General features: G+C 41.9%; 1 protein-coding gene across 1 annotated transcript in view; it reads left to right on the top strand.

Annotated features, from left to right (window-relative positions):
* hcn4 (hyperpolarization activated cyclic nucleotide-gated potassium channel 4) overlaps positions 1-24,153 on the top strand; it is a 71,781-nt gene extending 47,628 nt beyond the window's left edge. The window contains exons 5-8 of the mRNA XM_061068488.1: positions 8,339-8,485; positions 8,842-9,082; positions 20,017-20,181; positions 21,899-24,153. Coding sequence (XP_060924471.1) covers positions 8,339-8,485; positions 8,842-9,082; positions 20,017-20,181; positions 21,899-24,153 — 2,808 coding nt within the window. The remainder of the gene's footprint in view (positions 1-8,338; positions 8,486-8,841; positions 9,083-20,016; positions 20,182-21,898) is intronic.
* Positions 24,154-24,507: the final 354 nt, after the last annotated feature.

Here is a 24,507-nt window from a genome sequence, read left to right as displayed (position 1 = left end):
GCATTCACACAGCGAGAAGAATATTGCCACACTTGTCCCAGACCAACTCGGATATGGTCTGATTGATCAGATCTCAGGGCACATTTGGGTCCATAAGACCAGTTCTTAGTACTGACCACTTGTGATCAGATTTCTCAGGATGAATGTTAGTACCAGGTCTAAACGGGGTCTCAAATATGACCCACTACTCGCAATGGCACAGACGGTAGATATGGACCATCGGTTAGTTGGAGAAAGAAGTGAAAAAATCAGGTCAGTGTTGTGCCAAGCATCACCAACGCTACAATCATCTGCCCGACACATGGCTGTGCATTCATCCACTGTAAATGAGCTGTAGAAAGTAGAACATGCAACCTTCATACACATGGCTGTGGGGCCAACACGAGAGGCCATCTGTCCAGCTGGCATAAAGAGGGGACATCCAGGTAATAGTTACATTTAGACTTTAAACAAATCAGTGGAACCCCTCTGAGAGGCTCCGATGAAGAGAAGCAGTCTATGAAAGGATCTCAGAAGTGTACCGTCGGCACAGAGCAAAGGAGGAAAGAAAAAAAGGCTCTGCTCTCAAAGATGGTAAAATTATCATCAGAAAGCGCGGGTATAATCTTTTCTGAATAGAATTCTATTACAATGTGGCACCATGTGATAAACGCCTGGGCTGTCAGAAGCTAGCAAGCGGTCTTAAATACTCTCTTAAATAGGAATCAGGCAGCCTGTTAACTGTTAAACAAAGTGAAGAGCCCAGAAATCACATTAAATACTCGAGGTTGAAATACGGCCTCCTCTGAGATGAAAAATAGCTTCATTAGATTTATTTTCACTCGGCTAAAAATAAATATTCAAGTCTTGATGATTTTTCGCTGTATGTAAACCGAGTACACTGATGCAGAATAATAATAATAATGCATGCGCATTTTCTGCCTGTTTGCAACTCAGTTTTGTTGCAGGTGTATCTGATTGCATATATGAGGTGGGGTCCATGGCAGATTGGAAACATGACTGGAGCACCACCTCCTCTACTCATGTGGTGCTAGTTACAGAGTGCTGTTATCATATGATTTTAATATCTTGAGATCCCAAAATGAAATGTCCATATTCATATTTTAGTCACAACCCATATATTAAATTTATAACAGACGGCTTTACTTGTTTTAAACCAGCCCTGTTTGAGATGGGCTGTGTTAATGCTGGTTGCAGCTTTCTTTCCTAAACTATAGAAGTGGCCTACAGTGATTGAGCTGCAACAAGTAAAGACCTGCTGCAGGACTCAGCCCACAGAACCATGAAGCTGCACCACCACTGCAGCACAAAGAGCTGTTCACCTGTTCAATTTTCAATGTTCAGTGAAGTGTGTGAGTACACAGAACCCCAAACTGGAGAATTAGTTGGTGTGATTGACAACGTCAGTTACATTGGTGAGACCCAGCTCCTGCTCCTACAGATCGATGGACTCCTGTCGTATATTATATTATATAGTTAATTAGTATTGTACATATCAGGTGTACAAATCACATCAAATTTGACACCACTTCTATGGACCCTTAACAATAGACATGCCAAGTGTGAAGCCGATAAGAGAACCGGTTCTGGAGATATGTGCTCCACATACAGACAGAGATTTATTTAGATAAGCTGTAAAATTATCCATTTAAAAATGAAACCATTTATTATTTGGCATGTCTTGCATGATACATATTAATTAACTCTTCTGTTCAGTGACTTTTTGGATACTGAAAAAGTTTTGTTTCTATTTGTCAAATATAATAGAAGACTATTCTTTTCCTATGTTCTTTGTTTAATCTTGGTAGGATAAACTGAAACCCGCTCTACAGGATCGGAGTGTCACTCCTGTAGGCTAATATGAAAGTGCACTACTGTAAGATATGTTAGTGTGGTATAGACCTCTGAATAACTCGTTGTTATGTTAATCTGTTGGATTATCTACATTGAAACTCTACATTACCCAGTGAGCAGTTCTCTTTACACCGTGATCTAAAACATTGTGAGCTTGAATAGGTTAATCATTATTCAAATCCCCCATGAGGACCCCTACCCCCACCTCCTCTTATCACAGGAAGAGAATTACATTTCCCCCAGATTGGGGCCACAAGATGGCTGCGCATGTGACTGTGCATATACAGGGTGTATACGTCGTCTGCCACTCCAGCCTGCTGTAAGCCAAAAGAAAACAAAAGAGATAATCTCATTTATTTGTAGGTGATGTGGGATCCATGTTGTCTTGCATACTTTGAAGAAAACTTGCTGATCCAATTGAGGAACAGTATGCTGTTAATATCATCCAGAGTGGGATAACCAAGGAGTGCTCTGTTGTTGTCCGTTACCGGTGATGTAATCAGAGTTGCCCAGGAGGGACCTGCATATAAGCAGCATGTTGTGGCATGCCACTCGCTAATGGCTTTAGGAGGAAATGGCGATGGGGCTCTGCACCCCCTCCCCTTTAAATCTCCAATTAACACGTAGCAATTAAACACAGCTCTTTGGGGAATAGTTAATAAGAAGCCTGAAGCTGATTATATGAGGGTGAAGAGGCTCTAGAGATCTTTTGTTCCCCCACTTCAAACCTCCAATCAAGACCTGTGTAAATACAGCAAGCAGTCATCAGAGGGAGACTGTGTTTGCACATGACAGAGTTGTCCCTGTCTCTCTAAGAGGGACAGAGATGTAATAATGCTGCCAGCAACAATCAAGGCCTTACAAGCCCCTATGATGTAAAAGATGTAGGTCTCTTTCACAATAGCGACAACTTGGCAGCGCCTTGTGGGGGCTAAGTCATGATTTCCCTCTGTACTATCAACCAAAGGACACAGCTGTCAACAAGTTGAGTAGCTTAAGTCAGATTCTGCCTTACAGTAACAGCCGTTCTCATTAGTGGGGACCTGACTGATGGCATTAATGTAAACCCTGTTACATTCCCTTTCCTCTCTGTCTGCCATGAAACTTTTACTGCTGACTTAAAGCGTGTTGACGTGCCCCAGAGGGACTCTATACCGCTCTTTGAATGCACCACCAAAACCAAATCCAAAGTGCAGCCAAGGTCAACGAATGTCTTATTAATGTCCCATAAAAATGTATGCTTCCTACAAAAGGAAATCCCCTTGCTTATGCGAGGGTAGACCATAGTTACCACGGACTGTACTGTTTATAAAGATGGATGACTCGTCTCCACCTCCTCCCACTTTCCAGACAGTAAGCCAATACAATCCAAGATATGAATGCAGTCATCTTGTGTATTTGAAGCCAGTCTGCACGGAAGGAATCAGGGCATAGAGCCGCTTTATCTCGGTCTCGCCGATACACATGCTTGACCTATCGCTAGTCAGTCTCAGCTGTCAATCATGAAATTAACATACATCAGTGTGATAAGAGATAACTAAAGTGACAGGAATCATCTTTGAGAAAGATGTATTTGACTTGTTCGTTTGATTTTTAGTTTAATCCATCTCCCATCCACTAACACTTTTAGGGGAGCTGTCATGTCGTCAATCTTTATATTCAGTCTATTACAGTGACCATTAACCTTTCAAACTCTCTTATCTACCCACGGCCTAGTTATTGATAGCATCATAAAGAATACATCACTAAAATATTAATAATGATAGATACTATTTATAGCATTGGCAGGAAAAGGTACAATGACAGTAAACCAAAAACTTTAGTTTCTTCCCCTTATGATTCCCATACCTGACCATTGAAGTCATAGAATGTATGAGAAAAGTGTGACGTTAATGTGTAAATGTACAGTGTGTTATTGCCATTCTTTCCAACAATTATTTACGCTAGGAAGTATGCAGTGATAACAAGACAGAGTCCACAGCCTTGATAGTAGAGACTGTAATTAGCTATAGTAGAGCTTTGAGCTGAAAGTCATGCTCACAATGGCAATGCTAACGTGATGATTGGTTTACCATGTTCTCCATTTTAGTTTAACTTGTACTGACACCATACCATACTATTAACACTAAAGTCAAATTTATTAGGAAATCCATTTTGCAGAGATCTGGTCTTAAAATAAAGTACAAGACAATTTTAACCTCACTGTGGCCCCAATAAAAAAATCAGCTGCAACGAGGGGTTAGGGTTAGGATCAATACAATTCACAGGGGGTGGAAAATTAATGCCTCTATCAAATCTCATGGCAGCTTCTCCAAAAGTTCTGACTGACTGACATTCTGCTCCCTGGAGCCACTAAGAAAGCTAAAACCTTGATGCCATTTCAAACACAGCAAAGGAAATTTCTAGGACTTGGCTATTGGCTGGTATAATTATAATAAAACCAGCTGTCTTAATGTAGTGTCATAAATACTGCAGAATATAAGGAGACGGCTGCTGCCAGTGTTCAAAATGTCCCTGTTTTATGGTTACAGTTTTGAGTTCAAATATTTTACAGTTGAGTGAGCCTCATTATATGAGCCCTATCTTTTGACCATGCAGTGCAAAGTTCGGGAGAAGGAGAAAGAGGAGAAAAATAAATATTTAGAAAGTATAATTAAGTGGCTGACATCTCTGTTGGGGAATGAATTATTCATCTATTATTTGGTAAAACAAATTTGCATCTGCTTGGAGAGCTGCATGAGAGAGAAGGGAATTGGGAGAGAAAAAAGCATGATAAAAGAGCAGGGGGACGGAGAGAATAAAAGAGTATGAATGGAAAACACACCAAAGAATGGATATGTGAGAGAGGGAGGAAACTGAGAAGAGAGAGGAAGGATTTTTTAAATTTAATAGCGTCGACAAAGCTACAGAGTTCAGTGGGCTGCAAGCCAATAGGCTAACTTACATACACAAAATAGTAAAACTCTCTACTGTAATGTACTTAAAAGACAGGAAGTTAATGTAAGGTTCTTCAGGTGCAGTTTAACATTGACAGGTCACCAGTTTGTACATTAAGCTTTAGGACACATGAAAAACTGAAATATCACAAATATTCATCATTTTATACATCAAAATTGACTGCAAATTTCAAAACCAAGATTTAATAAAACACTTTCATTTCACATATACACTTATATGAGTTATATCAGTATGACATAGTATTTCTGCAACTTAAAGTTAAAAAGTCGAGAATCAAGTATATAAAAGAAAAAAAAATTGAATATGTTCCCTTACTCCATCTAAGAAAATAATATCAATACCCGTTATTTATTAAGTTTTAAACTATGCTGTGGTTTGGGATGGGTTATGTTATATCTATATGGTAGCTTTTCTGATTAGGATTTTTTTCAGCAATTTAGTTCTCAGAGAATAATTCATGGATCTTGATGAAAAAATCTGACATGTTTAGCGGACTAATATTTATGTGCAATTTTGTGCAGATCCAAATAAAAATCTGGATCCAGTGAAATTAAATGTGGTTTCATAAGGGGACGGTTGGGCCTTGGATGAGGTTCTAGTCTTGTGTAATCTTGTGTATCTTGTGTAAAAACAACTAGTCCTGGTTTTGCTAGATTTATGTAAGGATTTTTTGAGCAAGGCACAAGTCACTTGATGGAGTCTCGCTGGCACTTGGACCACTTGGAGCTTAGAGCTGCTGGTTGGTATATTGTGTTAATGTTCTAACTCATGCTAAGCACCTTGGTGACTGCTTGCTTTTCGAAAAATAGTGAACCCAAGGAAAGAAAGAAGATAGAATTCCATGGCTTCTCTTACACCTTGAGCAGCCCCCCCCCCCCCCCCTGCATCCTGACCCCCCTGGTTGTTAGAGAGCAGTGAGGGAGGCTGATGGGGGAATGATTACCTCCTTAATGCTGACTGTGATTTGATTTAGCCGAGCAGAGCAGGGGAGCAGGGATCTTCCTGGTGGTGGTTTGATGGCGGCTGTGCCACAATAAGATGATTTCCTGTAACAGTGGGTGTTATCAGCTCATCACAGCATCAGGAGAGCCCTGTCCCAATCAGCCCCTCCTCTGAGACTCATCAGTAATTAGCAAAAATGAAATGCCTTCAATGAGACACTGATCTACTGTAAGCAGTGCAGTTGTACTCGTCCCAATATAAAAGAAATGATATTGCATTTGTTCCTTTGACAAATGCTCTTTCATTCTGGGAGAATCAAATCGTAACATGCTGTAGAGCTCAGGATAAATGGTTCTATTAGATGTTATGACAATATTACTTTCCTTTTTTTCATGATCATTTAAAAAAAACGTTCTGAGGGAGACAATAATTTCATGCCTTTGAAACAGAATGCCCTAGCTTGTCTAATGCAGGAGACATAAAGACATTAGATTAGATGCAAAATGTGGATTACACCTGCAATCTTCACCCTGGTATCAAACACACACACACACACACCATCTTCACTGAAACACTCCAATGGACGTCTGCAGACGTTTTTCTGGAGTTTTCGTCTCTTGGAGTAGAGGAGCAACAGTTATTCTCTGTTGAAGGATTTTTATTCCATCATCAGATCAGCAAACGCTCAATTTTATGCCAAGAGGATTGTGGGGGATAAAAACTGAAATTCTCACCCTAGTGGATATCTTAAAGCTGCTTCCCACATCTTATTCCTGCATTTAAATTGTCAAATACTTCACTTGACATTCCTAAGAATTAAAGTCATATTTTAGGTATAAAACACTGAGTAATTTCTCAGTGTTGGACATACAGTTTAATATAATCTAGCCCTATCTGCTGAATTTGTTGTATGTGCAAGTTTTATTTATATTATATACTCTTGCAGTACAGCCCGTCCAATATCAATATAATACATTTTTTGTCGTTGTGATTCTAACAATGCACTAAAAAACGTGATTACCAGCAAGGACATGACCCAACGTGATCTTAGCCTTCACCTCTGGATATTTTATAGCACAGGATTTTAACTCTGGTATGTGTTTCCGTCTCCACACACATCCCATGATTCACAGGAAGTGTGACAGCCTTCCTGCTCTCACAGAAAACAGTGTGACAACGTATGAGGGAGCTGTCCTTATTTACTGTGCTATATTTCCACAAGATCAGCCTTTTGATGACTCCCCCCCAAGATCTGTAGTGACTAGGTTAGTGGAGTCAGATAACAAATGATCAAAGTCTAAGAGCACCTCCAGCGTTGCCCTATGAATGGTTAATTTCCTCTTTTCCTTTTTTCTCTCTTACTCTAGCGGTCAAGGATTCTACCTGTTATTATTCCCGAGGTGCTCTCCATGTGCTTTGATCTGCGTCTCTGCTTTCAGTGCGGTAGAATCAGTGAGAGGCCATTTGACACACATTTTAATACATTTGTTTTAAACAAACAGCCTGAAGACTGAAGTATGCAAACACACACTGAACTGTAAAAGATAAGCTGTGTGTTGTTTGACGAGCCACAGGGCTTTCTTTGTTATTAATTGCCACTCTATACCCACATAAAAAAATAGGCTTTATCAGCAGGACACGTTCATGTGAACACAGCGTGGATATTATATTTTTCGATTATATTATGCAAATATGAATGATTTCAGTAAATTTACTGAGAAATTTAAAGAAAATGTCTCAGTAATCCTGTATAACACTGGATGTGCATATTTTGTATCCTTTCCTGTATCCTGTTATATTTGTAAATTTAAGTATTATTTGGTTTCATTTATTTTGTCAAACCTGCTGTATGAATACACACACACAGGTCGATACATGCATTCACACAGCTCTCATGTTATCACATTTATTTTTATTACACTTTTTTCAACTAACCGTCGGCTCAGAACAAACATGCTAGGAGGTGTGTGATTGATGTGTTACAATGAAAGATATATAGGAATTTAAATTGTCTAAATGCTTTAATAACTGTCAACTCTTCTCATTCCCTGGTGTTGAAAAACTTATCATAGGAGCAATCGTTCTTATTACATGTAATTTCGCAAGGAAACATACCAACACACATATTCTGCCGGTTCTTCCTTGAAATTAAGTTTTGTCCACAAAACATGCAGAGACAGTACTGTTGGTTAATTTTTCACATTTTCGGGGTTTTCATTGTAATTTGTAACAAAAAAGTAAGCGAATACAGTAGCTGAACTGACAACACACTGACGTCAGGTGCTGGCCCATCTACAAACCATTCATTGTGAAGTATAGATAGACGTAGCCCACATAGGTGATGACGACAGGATGTAGGTTATTCAAAAGTCTCTAAAAAAAAATCACAGATCAAATGTAAACAATGTAACAAAGACATGAACCTTCAGACTTTCAGGTGTGGAAAGGTCTTCAGACACGCACCCATCTCCATTTCCTTGTGTGTCTGACCTCAGTGCCAGCTGTTCTCTGTGGCCGGGTATTTGTGCTACAGTGCTACGGCCTGTTAGTAACCCCATTGCTGTGTGTCTCTGTGTCCCTCCAGTACAAACAGGTGGAGCAGTACATGTCCTTCCATAAACTACCGGCAGATATGAGACAGAGAATCCACGACTACTACGAGCACCGTTACCAGGGCAAGATGTTCGACGAGGAGAGCATCCTGGGAGAGCTGAACGAGCCTCTCAGAGAGGTGGGATATGACTGAGTCTTGTCTTGAGTCTGTATCTGCTGTGCACGTGGCCATGATGCATTCAAAAGCCTGCGTGCTTCCTGACATTCCCCTCAGTTCAGTTCACATTCACTGACATTTTACCCTAACACATGCACAGAGTATCAAAAAAATAGGTTTTGGTTTGAGGCCAAATCCAAACAAGAGTAAAACTGAGAGAAGCTTAAAAAAAGTTTAAAAAAAAATCCATTTCCATGTTGTCAGTCCATTATCTCTCTAGTCTGACACTATGGCAGTTTGTTTGTAAAGCTCCAGCTGTTTTCTGCTGGTTTTACCTACAGTTTTTTTCATTTTTCTTTCTTTGCATGCTCACACAGGAAATCGTCAACTTCAACTGTCGAAAGCTGGTGGCGTCAATGCCTCTATTTGCCAACGCCGACCCCAACTTTGTCACCTCCATGCTCACCAAGCTGCAATTCGAGGTGTTCCAGCCCAGGGATTACATCATCAGGGAGGGCACCATCGGCAAGAAGATGTACTTTATCCAACACGGGGTTGTCGGTGTCCTCACCAAAGGCACTAAAGAGACCAAGCTGTCTGACGGCTGCTACTTCGGAGGTAAGACGAGCTAACTGTGCATCTGATACACAAACTCAAAGGACACACACATCTTCCTGTGTACCTTGCAACTGGCAAGGGGAATTCTGGTAGTTTTTTAACCTAGGTCCTATGTTTATAATGTGGGTGTGTGAAGGTGCTTTCAGACATGCATTGAATTCTGGATAATCTCATGACATTATCTGGAGGGGTTGTATGTGATAACACAAATGTTCGCTGGGGAGTTTCTCCCGCCAGCCTCCAAATAAAAAACTGTAGAAAATGTTTGGGTTAGCCCATGTGAGAAAACAGCAAGAGCTCCTCCTGAGGATTCAGAGTGTGGGGGTGTTGATGACATTTCTTACACATAACAGACCCACAGTTATAAACACTGGGCCCAGATTGAAAAATACTGGAGTTCTTCTGTAATGATATGGCCTGACATTTTATTTTGTGAGGCGACAGCATTCAGATGATTCTATTCTTGCTCTGATAACGTCATGAGCTCGAAGTTGTATGCTATGCAGAGCTCTGTTACCTTACTTAAAATTCAGCTTCATGGTTTATGCAGGACCTTTCCCTTAATTCACATCTTGGTCTGTCTGGTAAATGTAGGACAAACTCAAATTAGGAGCATAGCTTTTGATGTAGTGGAAATGAAGAAATGTGTGTTCAAATATGTCAGAAAGCTGTGAAATTACATACTATAAGAATGTTTAAGTCTAAACTCATTTAACTCATGCTACATTCTTAATCAGGGTCAGAGAATATGTCAACTGCAGAGCTTATGAAACATTTTGCAATACTGCACTCACCAAAAAGAAATGAGTGTGTCCAGTATCCTTTTAGACGACACTGTGAAGTAAAGAGAAATGGTAGCAAAGCATTCAACAGCACATGACCTTCCTGAGAGTTTAATTACGCCTTGCCTGCTCAAGTCCTTCTCTTCCAGAGGGGTCAGAGGGGGGTTTCCACAAAAATAATGAAAAGATGGCAACCAATCTATCTCCACACATGCTAAAAAAAGTCAACAGTTTTGACAACATGACCCCGTCTCGCTCCAGGGCCTCGTTCTCCAAAAATGTTCCCTCCAAGGTCTCTTCTCAGTGAGGCAGTGCTCACGATTCAGTCGGAGTTTGGAGTGAGCTCATAGGCTTGTTTGTGCTGCATGTTTGTGTGACAGTTTGATGTTCTGTCACTCAAAGACACTGGAGTGTGTCTCTAGGTGGCAAGGCCATCTAGGGCTGTCAATGAATTTGGTTATTTAACCAAATTATAATTAAAGAACACATTTGATTGTGGAAAAAATGAATATTCAGTTGTGAAAGAGTACTTCCTAAGTTTTCTACCATTGCACAATGGAACATTGAAAGTAAATTAACATTAACAACTTCCATGCGATAATTATAACAAAGAGTTCACAACCCAACACGTCTGCAGACAAAATTACTGACATGCAGTCAGTCAGAGCAATTTACAAAAGTTCTCTTTGGCTAAATTTAGGATTTTGATCAACAGCATAAATTTGTTCAACCTCGACATCCCTAAAATATGTCCTCAATGAGCATGACCTGATGTCCATAGCTCCACCCCAACAACCATGTCGCCACTTATATACACCCTGCTCATCCTCATTCATTTAATAAGTCTATTTTGAAATGAATATGCTCAAAGTTAACGGTGTAGATTCTGAAACCGAAATCAAATCATCGATAAAAATGTCTGGAAAACCAAACTCCAAGCCTGTTAAACAGTCATTACTTTACTCATGTAACAAAACTTGTCATTACCTTCAGCTTGGCGGTTATGTTTTCACCCCTGACCGTGAGCAGATGACCATGAAACTTGGTGGAGGGATGGGGTATAGGTCAGGGACAAACCATTACGATTTTGGCGGATCTAGATCGGGGTTGGATGCAGGATTTTGTTTTCACCTTCTTAACATTGCGCAAGTCAGCGTTTATCAACATTTTCCTTGACATTCATTTATTGTGGTGAAAGACCTTTAGTGGACGGATATTTTTGTGAATGTGTGCAGTTTGTTGCACCTCGATTTGATTTAAAGTGACTGCTGGGCGTTGCCATTCTAACATTTTAAGACAATAACTGGTGTAAATAACAGAATTCGAATTCTATTTAAAGTTTGGAGAATGCATGTCAATACATAACCAGGAATGCATTCACATCTGACCTTTTTTCTCCATGCGTAAACACGTGTAGTGTAGAACAGATTTTGGAACAGAAAATGGCTTGGTTGCTTTAATCGTAATCTTTTGATGTGTAATTATTTTCCCCTCCTGTGCATTATAAGCACAAGGCTTTTGACTCCATTATCCTGTGATTGTCTCTGGCAGTGGTACTCCACTGGGGGTGTATGGGTGGGGGCCAGTGACGTAGGCCTGGAGCCACTGGGAGTTTATAACCAAACACGAGTTAGTCATTCATGAAATTAATTGGTGCAGCATCAGAAAGGGGGGTTGTGGCACATGTGGATCTCAGTGTGCTTTTCAAGATCAGCATGCAGAAGGTCGAAAGCAATTAGTATTTTTAAAATGTCTGTGTTTTTATTAATGTATGGGTGAGGGGCGCACTTGTGACGGTGTAATGAGAACTAGGAGCTGAAGCTGTCCAATTGTTCATTTTTGTCAAGCAAGCTCATCGTCAGCAGCCTCTGGTTTACAGTACAGCAAATGGCGTGCGTATGCGCTCATCAACATCTCGGCAAACGCATGTAGCGTATACTCATTCATTCATAGACAACATGAATTATTTACGCAATTATATACTTAGCAGTCTACTCCAGTTTGTTAGCTGCTGGATTAGCTCGAGCCAGAGAGCCTAAAGTCTAAAGTGGACACGACGTGTCCTGGACGGCAGCGTCGGCTGGGCACACAGCAATCCAGTGGAGAGGGGAAATGTGATGTGACTTCAGTACTCACGCCAAGGGACACATGGATCGCTGCCAAGCCCGCTCTCTGGATGCTGCTCTGGGCTCAGAAAGACAACACGCACCCTCCCTCCACCCACACTCCAACCCTCCCACCCCCCCTCCTGCCTCCTTCTCTCCTTATAGTTCGGTACAGAAACAATTATCGAAACACTGCATCTCCGCCACCCTGTCATTCCCAGTCTGAACAGGTTATTGATGTGTTGCCAGTGGCAGACCGCGGCTCTCTTGTGGTTGGAGTGGAGCTCGGTGACCTTGTGGCGGCCCTGCATGCCAGTCAGAGGTGCTTATCAAAAGCTGCCTTTGATTGCACCGCTAAGATGGCTCACTTTGCCTCTGAGTGAGTCACTTGTAGCAGCCCTGCCAGCGGGCGGCGTGAAAAGATAGAGACACATCCAGAGAGTTGGAGGCGGTGGCGGCAGAGTATGTTTTGACCACACAGCAATCTCCTGTGTCATCTTTTTGGCTTACTCTGTCTCTGATTGGTTCCCCGGCAAATGGTTGCTCTTTAAATCCATACTCTTGGTAAGTCCTGGGTTAGGGAACTAATACTCGTCCACTCTCTGCTCCCCATCACTTTTTTGTGTACCTCTGAGCTCAAAATGACGGGTCTGTTAAGCTGCCAATTGACCACCCTGACTAGTGAGTCAGTGAGAGAGGCTGGCAGCAGCGAAGGCCCAGGTAATCCTTGTGGTCCTTAACCCAGTTAACACCCGACACCAGGGCCGGTCTTTCCTACAGGCGACATAGGCAGTTGCCTAGGGCGCCACTCAGAGGGGAGCGCCAAAAACTGCACCCAGCAAAACAAAAAAAAAAAAAATCTATATATAAAAAAAAAAAATTTTGCGCCCCCTTCTATATGTGGTATGCCCCAAAATATTGTATTTAATGACTTTAACAGTAATTAAAGATTATTCCTACTTATATAGAGATAGTCACGTGGTTTATGTTTAATTCGAGAAATATCAGTAAACGACCGCAGCACTCAGGTGGAACGTTTGGCACGGGAGCAGTTGCATCCCGGACTGTCTCTATGGGGGTAACGTCCTCCCACAGGCCAGATGCAGTCCTGATGAGGAACTGAATGCTCCGTGTCTTCATTGCTGCTGCATTCATCCTGTATTCTACGGGTTAGTAGTGGGTGAGAGTCACCTACGTTAGCTCCTAAAGCTTCGCTTGATCACCACGAGTGTCATTGAGACATATTGATATCGTTTTGATTGTCTACTTAGACTGGAAAAAAACCATATATACAGTCTATGGTAAAAACTTAGAAACTCCGCTGTGCAGTGGGACACTTGCGCCAATAGGTGGGCGGGGCTAAATTCGCCTGTATAGGTGTTTATTTTACCTGCGCTTCGTCTTGCAGGCGGGTCGAGATAGTATATTGTTTACTTTAGACAGGGTGTAGTTCAGCTCCGACACAAACAGACTCTGTAATTAAGTCATGTATTGTTATTGTGCCTTATAAGACCATTTATAAGCCAATGTTCAATAGGTCTATATTGTAAATGTTTATATTTCTTTATGAGTGATAATGTTTGAAGTAAAGAGACACCATAATAATTGAATGTATGTTTTATGCACTTTAAAATGCAGTTACACTCAGAGAAATGCTTGTACTTGAAATTGTGTTTAATTTGAACAAGATGCAGTCTGGATGAGGAACAGAAGGCTCCATGTCGTTATTGCTGCGAAAACGGTGTTGTCAGAACATGCTAGCACATTGAGGCTTATGATTAGAGTGTGTGTGTGTCCAAACAACTTCGACGAAGAAAGACATCCTTTTATACGTTTTTGTGGAAAATCGTTTTGAATTTTTTTTTTTTTTTTTTTTTTCGGGGGGGGGGCGCCAGGAGTGAAGCTTGCCTAGAGCGCCAAATGTGCTAGGGCCGGCCCTGCCCGACACCTCTTATTCTGAAGCAGCTTCAGCTGAAGGTTGAGGCACGGCAGCAGCTAACTGAGTGACAGAATGGGGGGTATGGTAATATATATTGGAGTCTTATATAAAATGACAGATTGGTTAGGATAGGATGAGAAATGATAAAATGCTGTGCGATGTCATATGACACATAACACTGAGATACTGAGTTTGTTGTTGTGAGTCAAGTGTCATGTTTTGTATAACTGATAAGATGCTTGGGGCTCATGCTTTTTTCCTGATATATAAGTTACTTTATTTATATCTTTGGGTTATTACTGGATTTTCGCATTTTTTACTCAATTTGTTGGATTAAAGAGTCGGTTGAGTGAGTAAATCATTCACTCTGCTTCACGTGTGTCAGTTCAGCTAAATGTTAACATGCATTCCAACATGCTCATAATAACAACGTTATCCTGCTGTTGTGTAATAGATTTCATGTTTACTGTGTTCACTGTGTGTTTCCAAATGGAAAATGTCTTTAGTTTTAAATTCCCCTCCTGTGCATTATAAACACATGGAAATTGATTGGAAGTAAAATGTTCATCCTTTTGATGGAACTAGATGTAAAGAGAAGGGATAAATAACTAAACAAAATCCAAAGGGGAACCTGAATGCCTGCACCAAAATCCCATGGCTGTATATACACAATAGTTCAGATATTTCTGTCCAAAAAAACAAATAAAGCTGTGAGATCATTCATTTTCTTCTTCTGGGAGATTACAGTATATTGTGCAAGTTTGACTAGTTTTTGGTGAAATTTCAGTCAGGTACAAAGTAGTGGAATTATCAACAGCCAAACATTGCCACCCTGAGGGACGTAATACCAGCAGTGCATAAGCATCACCTACCAATTGAATATTTCCAGAAACCTCAGACTGTCTCTCTGTTGGTCTGTATGTGGTTTGAATAACTTAGGCACAATTGATCTTATCGCCTTCAATTTTGTCATGTGTATTTGGAGGGGCCCAAGGAAGCTCAGTGTCCAATTTGGTGAAATGTGGACATTTAAAATCTGAACAAACAGGCGCAACTCATTTAGGGACTCATTTATGTAAGTGTCGTAGTTCATGACAACAGCAAGTTCACAACATTGGTGTGCGTTCTTGACAACAAAAACAACTAGTTGCGGGTTCTGTCTTCTGAGTCCAGCTTCACTGAACTTTTAATAAACAGGGGAACAGCTCTTTGTGCAGCAGCTTCAGGGTTCTGTTGACTGAGCTTTGCAGCCGGTCACTTTTACAGTTTCAGAAAGAAAACTGCAACCAGCATTAACAAAGGCCAAGTGAACAGGAGACATTACTAGTGTTATAAGTAGAACAATGGAAATGCCAACAATAACTTAAAATAAAATAAGTTAGAAAGTCTTTTGAATAAAGGATTTCAAATTAAAATGAGCTTAATTAGCACTTGCACGTACTTCATGTTCTGATCCGTGAATGTTGGTTTACTGTGTTTTTTGTTCCTCACAAACATAAACATCTAACTTCTTACCTATTCAGAGGGTGAAAAAAGACACAATGAGAAATGACGGGCGCCCAGCGTCCGCTGCTGTGCTGAACCACACCAGATATCCTCTACCTGCCTGTGCTTGCTAGCCTAACGGAAGGTGTTTGCGTAGTATTGCTAATGCTGTGAGGGAGTTATCATGACATGTCAAGGGGAATCAGGCAGCCTACTGCGGATGCTTCAAAAGGTTAGAGAGTGTGCGCTCCGTGGGCTGTGGGCAGTGTCAGGGAGGGAGATGGGAGCTGACAGCAGGAATCAGAATCCAGGTGAGCTTTGCCAGACCAGGCTGCAGGACACAGATACTTCATCACAAACCAGGCAGCCCTGCTCATACTCATTAATTCACATCCATGCACGGTCATAAGCAGGGAGAAAGGCAACCAAACACACACACACACACTCAGTGACATATAGACAGAGGCACTCACAGACTTAAACTTATTTAAATGCACTTTCAAAGGCCAGTATTTGCACATGTATACATAAAATCAGCCAATAATGTTAATGTTGCTATCGTTGGAAAGTTATACAGAGAGGAATAAACATTAAGAACCCTTATTTTATATTCACTTTTCATTAAATTCGATCTTAAAGAAAATAGTTTCAGTCTGCTCTATAGAAAACACTGAAATCTTGCGTAAAATTGAGAGCTGTTGCAAGGGACTCTGGGTTAATCATCTATCAACCAGTTCCAGATCAATATGTTTGTTTGTAGAATGTAGGTTTCAGGAGGACAGTTCATCTTACCGGCTTCAACTTGGTGTATGTGTTTTCAAGGGCCCTAGGAAGTATGTTGGATTATGGCTCATTTGTACATGAGATATAGTCAATGTTGATAAACCTTATATTACTAGAGTGCTCTGTAGCTGCAGTAGCTAGGACTCATCAGCAACAGCATCTCTAGTTCAGTGTTCTTCGGACTGAGTCAAGCGTCACCAAACATGGGATAAACAATTAAACAGCTATTTGTGCGTCAGTTTCAGGGCTCTGTGCACTGAGTCCTGTAGTCTGTCTTACATTTCTTCAGCTCAATTACTGCAGGTCCCTTTTTCAGTTTCAGAAATAAAACTGCAACCAGCATTAACACAGGGCAAGAAAACATCCCATTCCAAACAGGCAGGTTTTGAACAGGCACAGCTCTAGTCCTTCTAATAAGAACCCAGGTCATAAAGGCTGTACCAGAAAAAAACTGTCATTTTACTCTTCCCTCCTCAGAGCTAAAATAACATGTTATTATTATTCAAATTAAATCACTGCATTGTTACTTAAATGTGAAAGAGAAACACATCATGGCTATGATAAGATGAGTTTTCATTTTGGTCAATATGACAGTGTTGTGTCTACTTCACTGACTTTCTAAACACAGTTTTAGGAGCACATACCGTTGCTGAGCCAGATAAACTCAAAGCAGAACAGGAAAGTACAAAAGCACATTTCATTCTCAGCCAGATATCAGTGCACCGGTTATCTTGTATCATGCTGGTATTATAGCTTTGCTAATTTGAGCTAACAAAGCCCAACATTTTGGGCTGCTTATGAGTCATCTCTTTGTCACTGAGGACCACACAGGAATGAATGATTGTAGAAGCGGCTGCTGGGTTTGAGGAGAAAACATGCACATCTTATAGAATACAGGCAGAGCTACACCGACAAAGCCCATTCGGTGATTTCATGCAGGATTTGAGGAGCGCTTCACTGAGTCACAGGAGATGTGAATAAGCATTGGGAGTAGAGCATTCACAAATATATTGAATGTAAGTCTCAAACCATCCAAAAAAATGTCTTGAACTGAACAGTGAAGTATACAGAAGTTTGCATCTCACAGCAGGGTCATATGTTTTATATTTTGAATAATGGAGTGGTCAGTATTGTACAAATAAATATGGACTGTATACATAATAAATATCCAATAAACATATGGTTTAAACAAACATTTAAACCTAATTTTGCCCTATTTTAATCCACTTTTACCAAAAACAAATGTCCAAATAGACACTTTATTTGGACCCATATTTTTCTTGACTTCTGATGTTAAAGTTCCAGATATTCAGGACAGTGTTGATCTTCAGAGCAGCCTCCTGCCTTTAGCCGCCTGCATTTAGCCCCTCTGCACTCAGAGATGTTCACTAATCTCTTATTGTGTAGCTCGAGGCTGGTTGCACCAGACCCTGCCATGGATTTTTTATTTCTCTTTCTGTGCTTGTCGTTCAGATGGCACTGCTAAGTGTCTGGGCTTCACTTGCTTTCTGCAAAGACAGTTAGATGAGGCCATAGAGCTCACTGCAGCTCATCGCCTCATCTTGGCAGTATTGGCTTCATCCAGAAAGCCACGGTACAAGAGGATTTAAAACAGAGCCGCGATGCTCCTCTCCAGAGGGGATTACTGGAGCACCGCTGCGGGAAATGGACCCCCAGCACAGCTACAACCGGGGCTGCCCCCTCCAGCACACACTTAAGAGTGAGCACACACAAACACATGTGCCAACACGCAGTGTGCATACAAACACAGGCAGGCGAGCACTGGGTTTTATCTATCACATCCACACAGCTTTCTGAGTTAACCCAGGCATTGTCCATTCACCCATGCTCTCTCTCGCTCCCTCTCTCTCACCCACATGCACTCACAAACAGGAGCACACTACATATGATGTTGTTCTTATGCTTCATACACACTGCATATACCTCCCTCACTGCCCTGTCACATCATACATACACTCTTTATCTGTTACCCGATCTCAATTTTCTAACCATTGAGCACAATCATAACCATTTCACACTCACTGACCCGAAGAGTACAAAGTACTGTACAGTTTAATGCATTGCACTGTGTCATGAATGCTTCGTACTCTGTGTTGACATTGTGGAAAATTTTGCACGAATTTTTTACAGAAGAGCTGGCAGTCAATACTAAATTCATGTAGAGGTTTTTTTATCATTTCAATATAAGCTCTGCTTTTAATGAAGATGAGCAGAGATGACGACCATCTTCATGACATCATATTCTTCACTGTCATCGTGCCAACATACAAACACTGCATGCAATAGTGCCCAAAGCAGACGCCCATGTGAAATATAAACACAATATCCACATTTTCTACAGTAAATGGAAAACGTCTTGGAGGGTAAAACTGAATTAAAAGGCAATTTAGAGAAAGAAAGTGAGGGTAGAGGGTCAAACATGCATGAGATTTCTGGAGATAAGTTGGATAAAAAGATTTGATTTGATGTATGATAAAGGAATAGAAGGTATAAAAGTGAATTATCTGTGTGCCTGTGTGTGTGTGTGTGAGAGAGAGAGAGAGATGGAAATGAAGAAGTGTGATAGCGAAGACAGGAAGTGAGGGTTGAGAATAAGCTGAAAGCTGAAGAGAAAAGACATTAGGGGTTTTGTACAAACACACAGAAAGTAGTTAATACATGCGTCATTGTCACTTAACCCCTGTCCATATAAATACACACATATATACAATATATATACATTACCTTCATCTAAGTGTATTCATATACTTTTGACATAATGTGTGTATATATAGATCTAGCCTATGTTTTCACCACCACCTCTCCCATACTGCTCTCATGAATAAAATACTGGCATGCATACGCACATAGTACGTAGAAAGTAGTTAATACATGCGTCATTGTCACTTAACCCCTGTCCATATAAATACACACATATATACAATATATATACATTACCTTCATCTAAGTGTATTCATATACTTTTGACATAATGTGTGTATATATAGATCTAGCCTATGTTTTCACCACCACCTCTCCCATACTGCTCTCATGAATAAAATACTGGCATGCATACGCACATAGTACGTTTACATCCATCTGTGTACGCACACACACACACGTTCGTGCAGAGCCAACGTGCTGCCACACACACACCATGTCTCTGTGACAGAGCTGTACAACAGTGCAGCTTGTTAAATGGAGCATATTTTTCCTGTGCAGACATGAGGGCTGGCAGACCTCTAAGCTCTGAAAATGGCATTAAGTGCTGTTGCGATGGATTACTGAAAAGTTGTTGTTTTTAATGCTAAAAAATGAAACTGCTCTAGATTACACCTATTTGAGAAAGATGTTTTTTATTGTGTCATACTGAACAAAATAAGAAGATACAACCATACACTTTAGATCATGTCGAAAGGGGTAAAGGTAAATTGTGTTATTATTAACTATGGGGAAATTGTGGGTCTTATGTTACTGTGTTGTCATGAAGTACCAGGCGTGAAACCACAGCAGTAGTGGTCCAGTAGCAGTACCCCATATATGTGGATGGAATTGTGGCCAGGACATCAATTACATTTGTTTGAGATTTGGAGTGGGTACGAATAAATGTGACTATGAGGGGCCCTACAATGAACCACCTCTCAGCTCGGGGTTTGCCTTCCGTTCCAACACTCCTGATCATTTTGTGATCTGTTGGCGCTTGAGCATCTGTCTGTTACAGAGAAATGTGTTGTTTTATCACCAGTATAATTGTTTTTAAAATTCAAACACAAGTGGGCTTATGGATTTAACCCCATGACGTAACGCTGTCTTCTTTTTTGTTGCTGTGTTTTGTTGCAGAGATTTGTTTGCTGACGCGGGGTAGAAGGACAGCCAGCGTGCGAGCGGACACATACTGTCGCCTGTACTCACTGTCTGTCGACAACTTCAATGAGGTGCTGGAGGAGTATCCTATGATGAGAAGGGCCTTTGAAACTGTTGCACTAGACAGACTGGACCGTATTGGTAAGAAAATGATCTTTAAAAAGATGATGTATGATTGAAATCTTTAATATGATGTAAACTGTAGAGACCATAAAGAATACAAGAATATAATTTATGTTTACATTTAATAAAAGCTTATTATTAACCTATTTTCACCTTGTCACCATATGACTGGGTAGATTTAACCAGTGGAGAATACCATTAGAATTACTGTACCTTTGTTTTCTTTTCCGAGGTTGTGTGTAGCTCGGCATTCTGAAATGAATAGGGCAAAACCTTTCAAAGTCATCTTCATTTAAATAGGTTGACAGAGCTGTGGTTTTGAAATCGCTGCGTGACTTTCCCTACATATACAATAGACTTTCTCTCCATATCCATCACTGTTCCTAGGCTCAGCAGATGAAAAATTCACACTGAAGGGCCCACCCGTATCATCACTCAGCCATCACTGCATGCTCTGTTTTATCCTCAGCTATGTTTAGAATGGAAGATAGAGGAATTGCTTTAGGGAGTCTCTTTGTAGAAAATGGCTGCTTTGAAAAGATGTGGTGGGCTGATAGGCGTGCTTCTGTGAGATGGTCTCCTGCGTACTTCCATGCTGCCGAGCATGCTCATGTACAAACCTCTTCCCTTTATAAAGTAACTCACAAAGCACTGAAATTCATTATTGTCTTGATGGACTGTGCACAATCTGACTGGAGGAATGAAGGTGATAAAGGGTCAGGTGGTGCAGAGGTCAAGCTCAATGTACAGTAGGTACAATAGCTCACAGCAATGCTTCTGCTAATCTGCCACGAGTCATAAGAGAAAATGGGGAGATTGATCTAGGCCTAATTGCATTTACAATATCTTCAGGTTTCATGGCCTAAATTGAAAATGGCAGTCATGTGAATTAACCCCATCACTGCTTATGTGGCCATTCAACAATGACTAATGGACTTTTTGGTCTAAGTTGGACACATTTCTCTGGAAGGTTTGTTAGCAGTTAGTATGACTGTTATAATGATGTAACTCCAACCTGTCTCTTTGACCTTGATACACAGCGAAGGACTTGGTTTTCATGTACATGTGCCCCAATAATTGAAATGGAGTACAAGATATTAGGGGCAAACATTTCTTAAAATTGTGAAAAGAAACTGTTTCCTGATGATGGATTATTCCAAGGAGACTGTTGCATTTTATAGCAATATGGCGTCAGGTTGATCCTCGATTATTTTTTCTTTTATGTTTCCCTTTTGAGATTAACAACCAACAACAGAGGAGAAAATATGACATCAATAGATATATGCCGACTTGTTATATTTCCTCAGCTTACGCTCTATCCCAGGCTGAACCTGCACCTTGTGGTACAATGTTTGCTTTATGTTTTGTCTCTGTTACCGAGGGAATCACAGTAACAGCTATTTAAACAAACATTACCTACACCTTAGGCTGTCAGGCATTCTGAACGTCTGTCTCAGGGTAGTTACTGTATCCCTGCCTATCTTTTGTTGTTTCTCTTATTCTTTGGTCTTTCATGCTTTCACTTTGCCATTCTTTTTCCCACTTTCTTTATTTTCTATCTCGTGTGTGAGGATGCTCTATTAGAAAGGGTTGCTGGAAAATAGGGTGCTTATTCTAGTACACACATGTCAACCTGGTTCTAACTGCCAAGGAGATTTATGATCCTGCTCTTTTTATCTGTCTTTTATCTAACCTGTCACTTTGTGTCTGTTTTTGTCTCTGTGTGGTTTTGAAGGCAAGAAAAACTCCATCCTGCAGCATAAGGTTCAACACGACCTCAGCTCTGGTGTACTCAACTACCAGGAGAATGAGATCATCCAGCAGATTGTGCAGCACGATAGGGACATGGCGCACTGTGCCCACCTCATGCAGAATGCCCCACCCAAGACTCCTCCCTCGCCAACTCCTGTCATCTGGGCCCCCCTCATCCAGGCCCCTCTCCAAGCAGCAGCCGCCACCACCTCAGTAGCCATTGCACTGACACACCATCCCCTCTTCCCACCAACACTCTTCAGGCCTCCAATTTCGGTTCTGGGGTCCCTAAAGGACCCTCCCAGTCGATTCAAGAAGTTCCATGCATTTGTTCCTTCATCCACAGTACCTGGCTCTGTTAAGGTCTCCCCCTCTAGCACACCCTCTAAACTGCACACTGAGGTGGACATCCCACTGTTGGCCTCTTTTCAGGGCCAACAAATAACTTCCGTTTCAGGGGCAACTAGCTCTCGCCAACAGGCTTCAGGTAGCACAGGCCAGCAAGGACCTAGTAGGGGTGGATCTTGTTCAAGTGGGGAAGGGGTGTCTGCCCTCCCTTTTGGACCTTACTCATCCTCTGGATCACCCTCATCTAGTATGGCCCAGCTGCACCCACAGCCACAGCATCAACAGGCCTTTCGGACCAGCACTCCACCTCTGTCAAAACTCTTCCACCAGGGATCTACAGGTGGAAGCACAGGGTCAGGAATAAGTGCAGGGGCAGTTGGAGCCTGTGGTGGTGCCACAGGATGGTCTACAGGTGGAGCGGTAGGAGGTTCTGTGGAAGACGCTACTGGAGGAGACCCTCCTTGGAATGGAGAGGAATTTGTAACTGGAACAACTGAAGCTACTCTTGAAGGGCACTTTGCTTTGGGAGGAGCTAATGGTGGGTCAGTAGGAGGGATCTCAGGGGAATTATTGGGAGGGAACTCTGATGGGTTAGTGTGTGCTGCTTACGGCAGGTTCGCAGGTGGAGCATCAGGTGGGTCAGAAGGGGGCATTACTTGTGGGCCAATAAGTGATGCAGCCAGGAGATCAATGGGAGGGGTATCTAGAGAATCAGTTGGAAGGGCTTCTGGGGGATCAGTAGAAGGGGCCACTGGAGAATTATTTGTAGTGACGTCCACTGGAGGATCCTTTGGTGGAACCTCTAGTGGATCGATAGGAATGCTAGGGACTCCTGGTGGATCGTTAGGAAAGGCTTCCAGTGGATCAACAACTACATCAACTAGCCATACAGGAGGAGGGTTTAGTGGGACAGGGGGAGGGGTAATTGGAGGACATATTGGCAGAGCAGCAGGAGGGGCAGTAGGGGGTCATATTGGAGGGGCTATAGCTAGTCCTGGAGGAGTGGCCTCTGTTGGAATTACAGCTGGACATATTGGTTCCTCCCATTGTCAGAGTCCTATATCTACTGGCTCATCCAGCCCTATGCCAAGGCAGCTTCTCCATAGCCAGCCACCTCCAAAGCCCCCTCAGGTGGCTCCGCTGCAGCAGTTTGCTGGGGGAGGCAGGACTACCAGTGGCTTAAACCTCTTCCATTCCCCTACACAAGGCTCCCCATCCTCCAGCAGAGGACAGCCCAGCCTGCAGCCTGCTGAAGGCTCCCCATCTTCCCTCAGCCATTTTAGCATTTCAGGCCTCCAGTCTGGCTTTCTTCCACACCAGATATCCCTAGAGAGGTCTGCCCTGGCCTCACTGGCCCAGTATGGTTCAGCAAATGCCTCCCCCTGCCTTACCCCAGGGGCGCCCAGCCCTACTGCTCAAAGCCCAGTGGCTGGCAGAACTTTCCACTACAGTGACCCCTCCAGTACCACAGGATCCCACAGTTCGCTGCTGATGCCTCAGTCATCTGTCCCTTCACAGCTTCCCAGTCTGCCACAAACAACAGGGAGAGATTCTCCACTGGGTCGCTTTTCTGAGGACCTAAGGCTTTTATCCAGTTCACACCCATCTCTGCCCCAGGAGGTTGCCCAGGCCTTCGGCCACTATTCTCCTCACTCCTTGGTGGAAACTGGATATTACCCCTCACCCTTTTCCTCACCCACTCTTATGCCCAAACCCTGTAGCTCAGTGCCAGGGCACATGACTCCTCCTATCCAGTTGTCTCCAGGGCAACCTCTCCAGACTCAGTCCCCGGAGGCCTCCTCGTCTTTGCTTCTACGGAGGGGCTCATCCACCTACTCATCAGATCTAGAACCTCAAACTGTCCGCTCTAAACTCCCTTCCAATTTGTGAGGATTGATCACACCCTCCTGTGCTCCTCAACACTAGATCACATGCAAACTCTCCATGTGTGGGCTCTTTTTTCTTTGTGTCCTTAAACTTCACTGTGTTCCACCTTTCATTTTACCAAGATCTTGAATTTACTGTGATTTGAAAGAGACTTTACTGGGTAACTTGGAGCTCTAGTATAGTAATTATTTCATGATTGATCTCTTTTTTTATTTATTTATACACAATGTATATAGATAGAGATTTATTTAAATGATAAGTTAATCAAGGGACTAGGAGGGTGTGAAAAATATCTTCATTTAAAGGACAGTAATTTTCTTTATTTCTATAACTATGCCAAATTCATCTTTTGATGTT

Source organism: Limanda limanda, chromosome 3, assembly GCF_963576545.1.
Source record: "Limanda limanda chromosome 3, fLimLim1.1, whole genome shotgun sequence".
NCBI lineage: Eukaryota > Metazoa > Chordata > Actinopteri > Pleuronectiformes > Pleuronectidae > Limanda > Limanda limanda.
The sequence above is the reverse complement of the archived record's forward strand: the minus strand, read 5'-3'. Positions and strand labels throughout refer to the sequence as shown.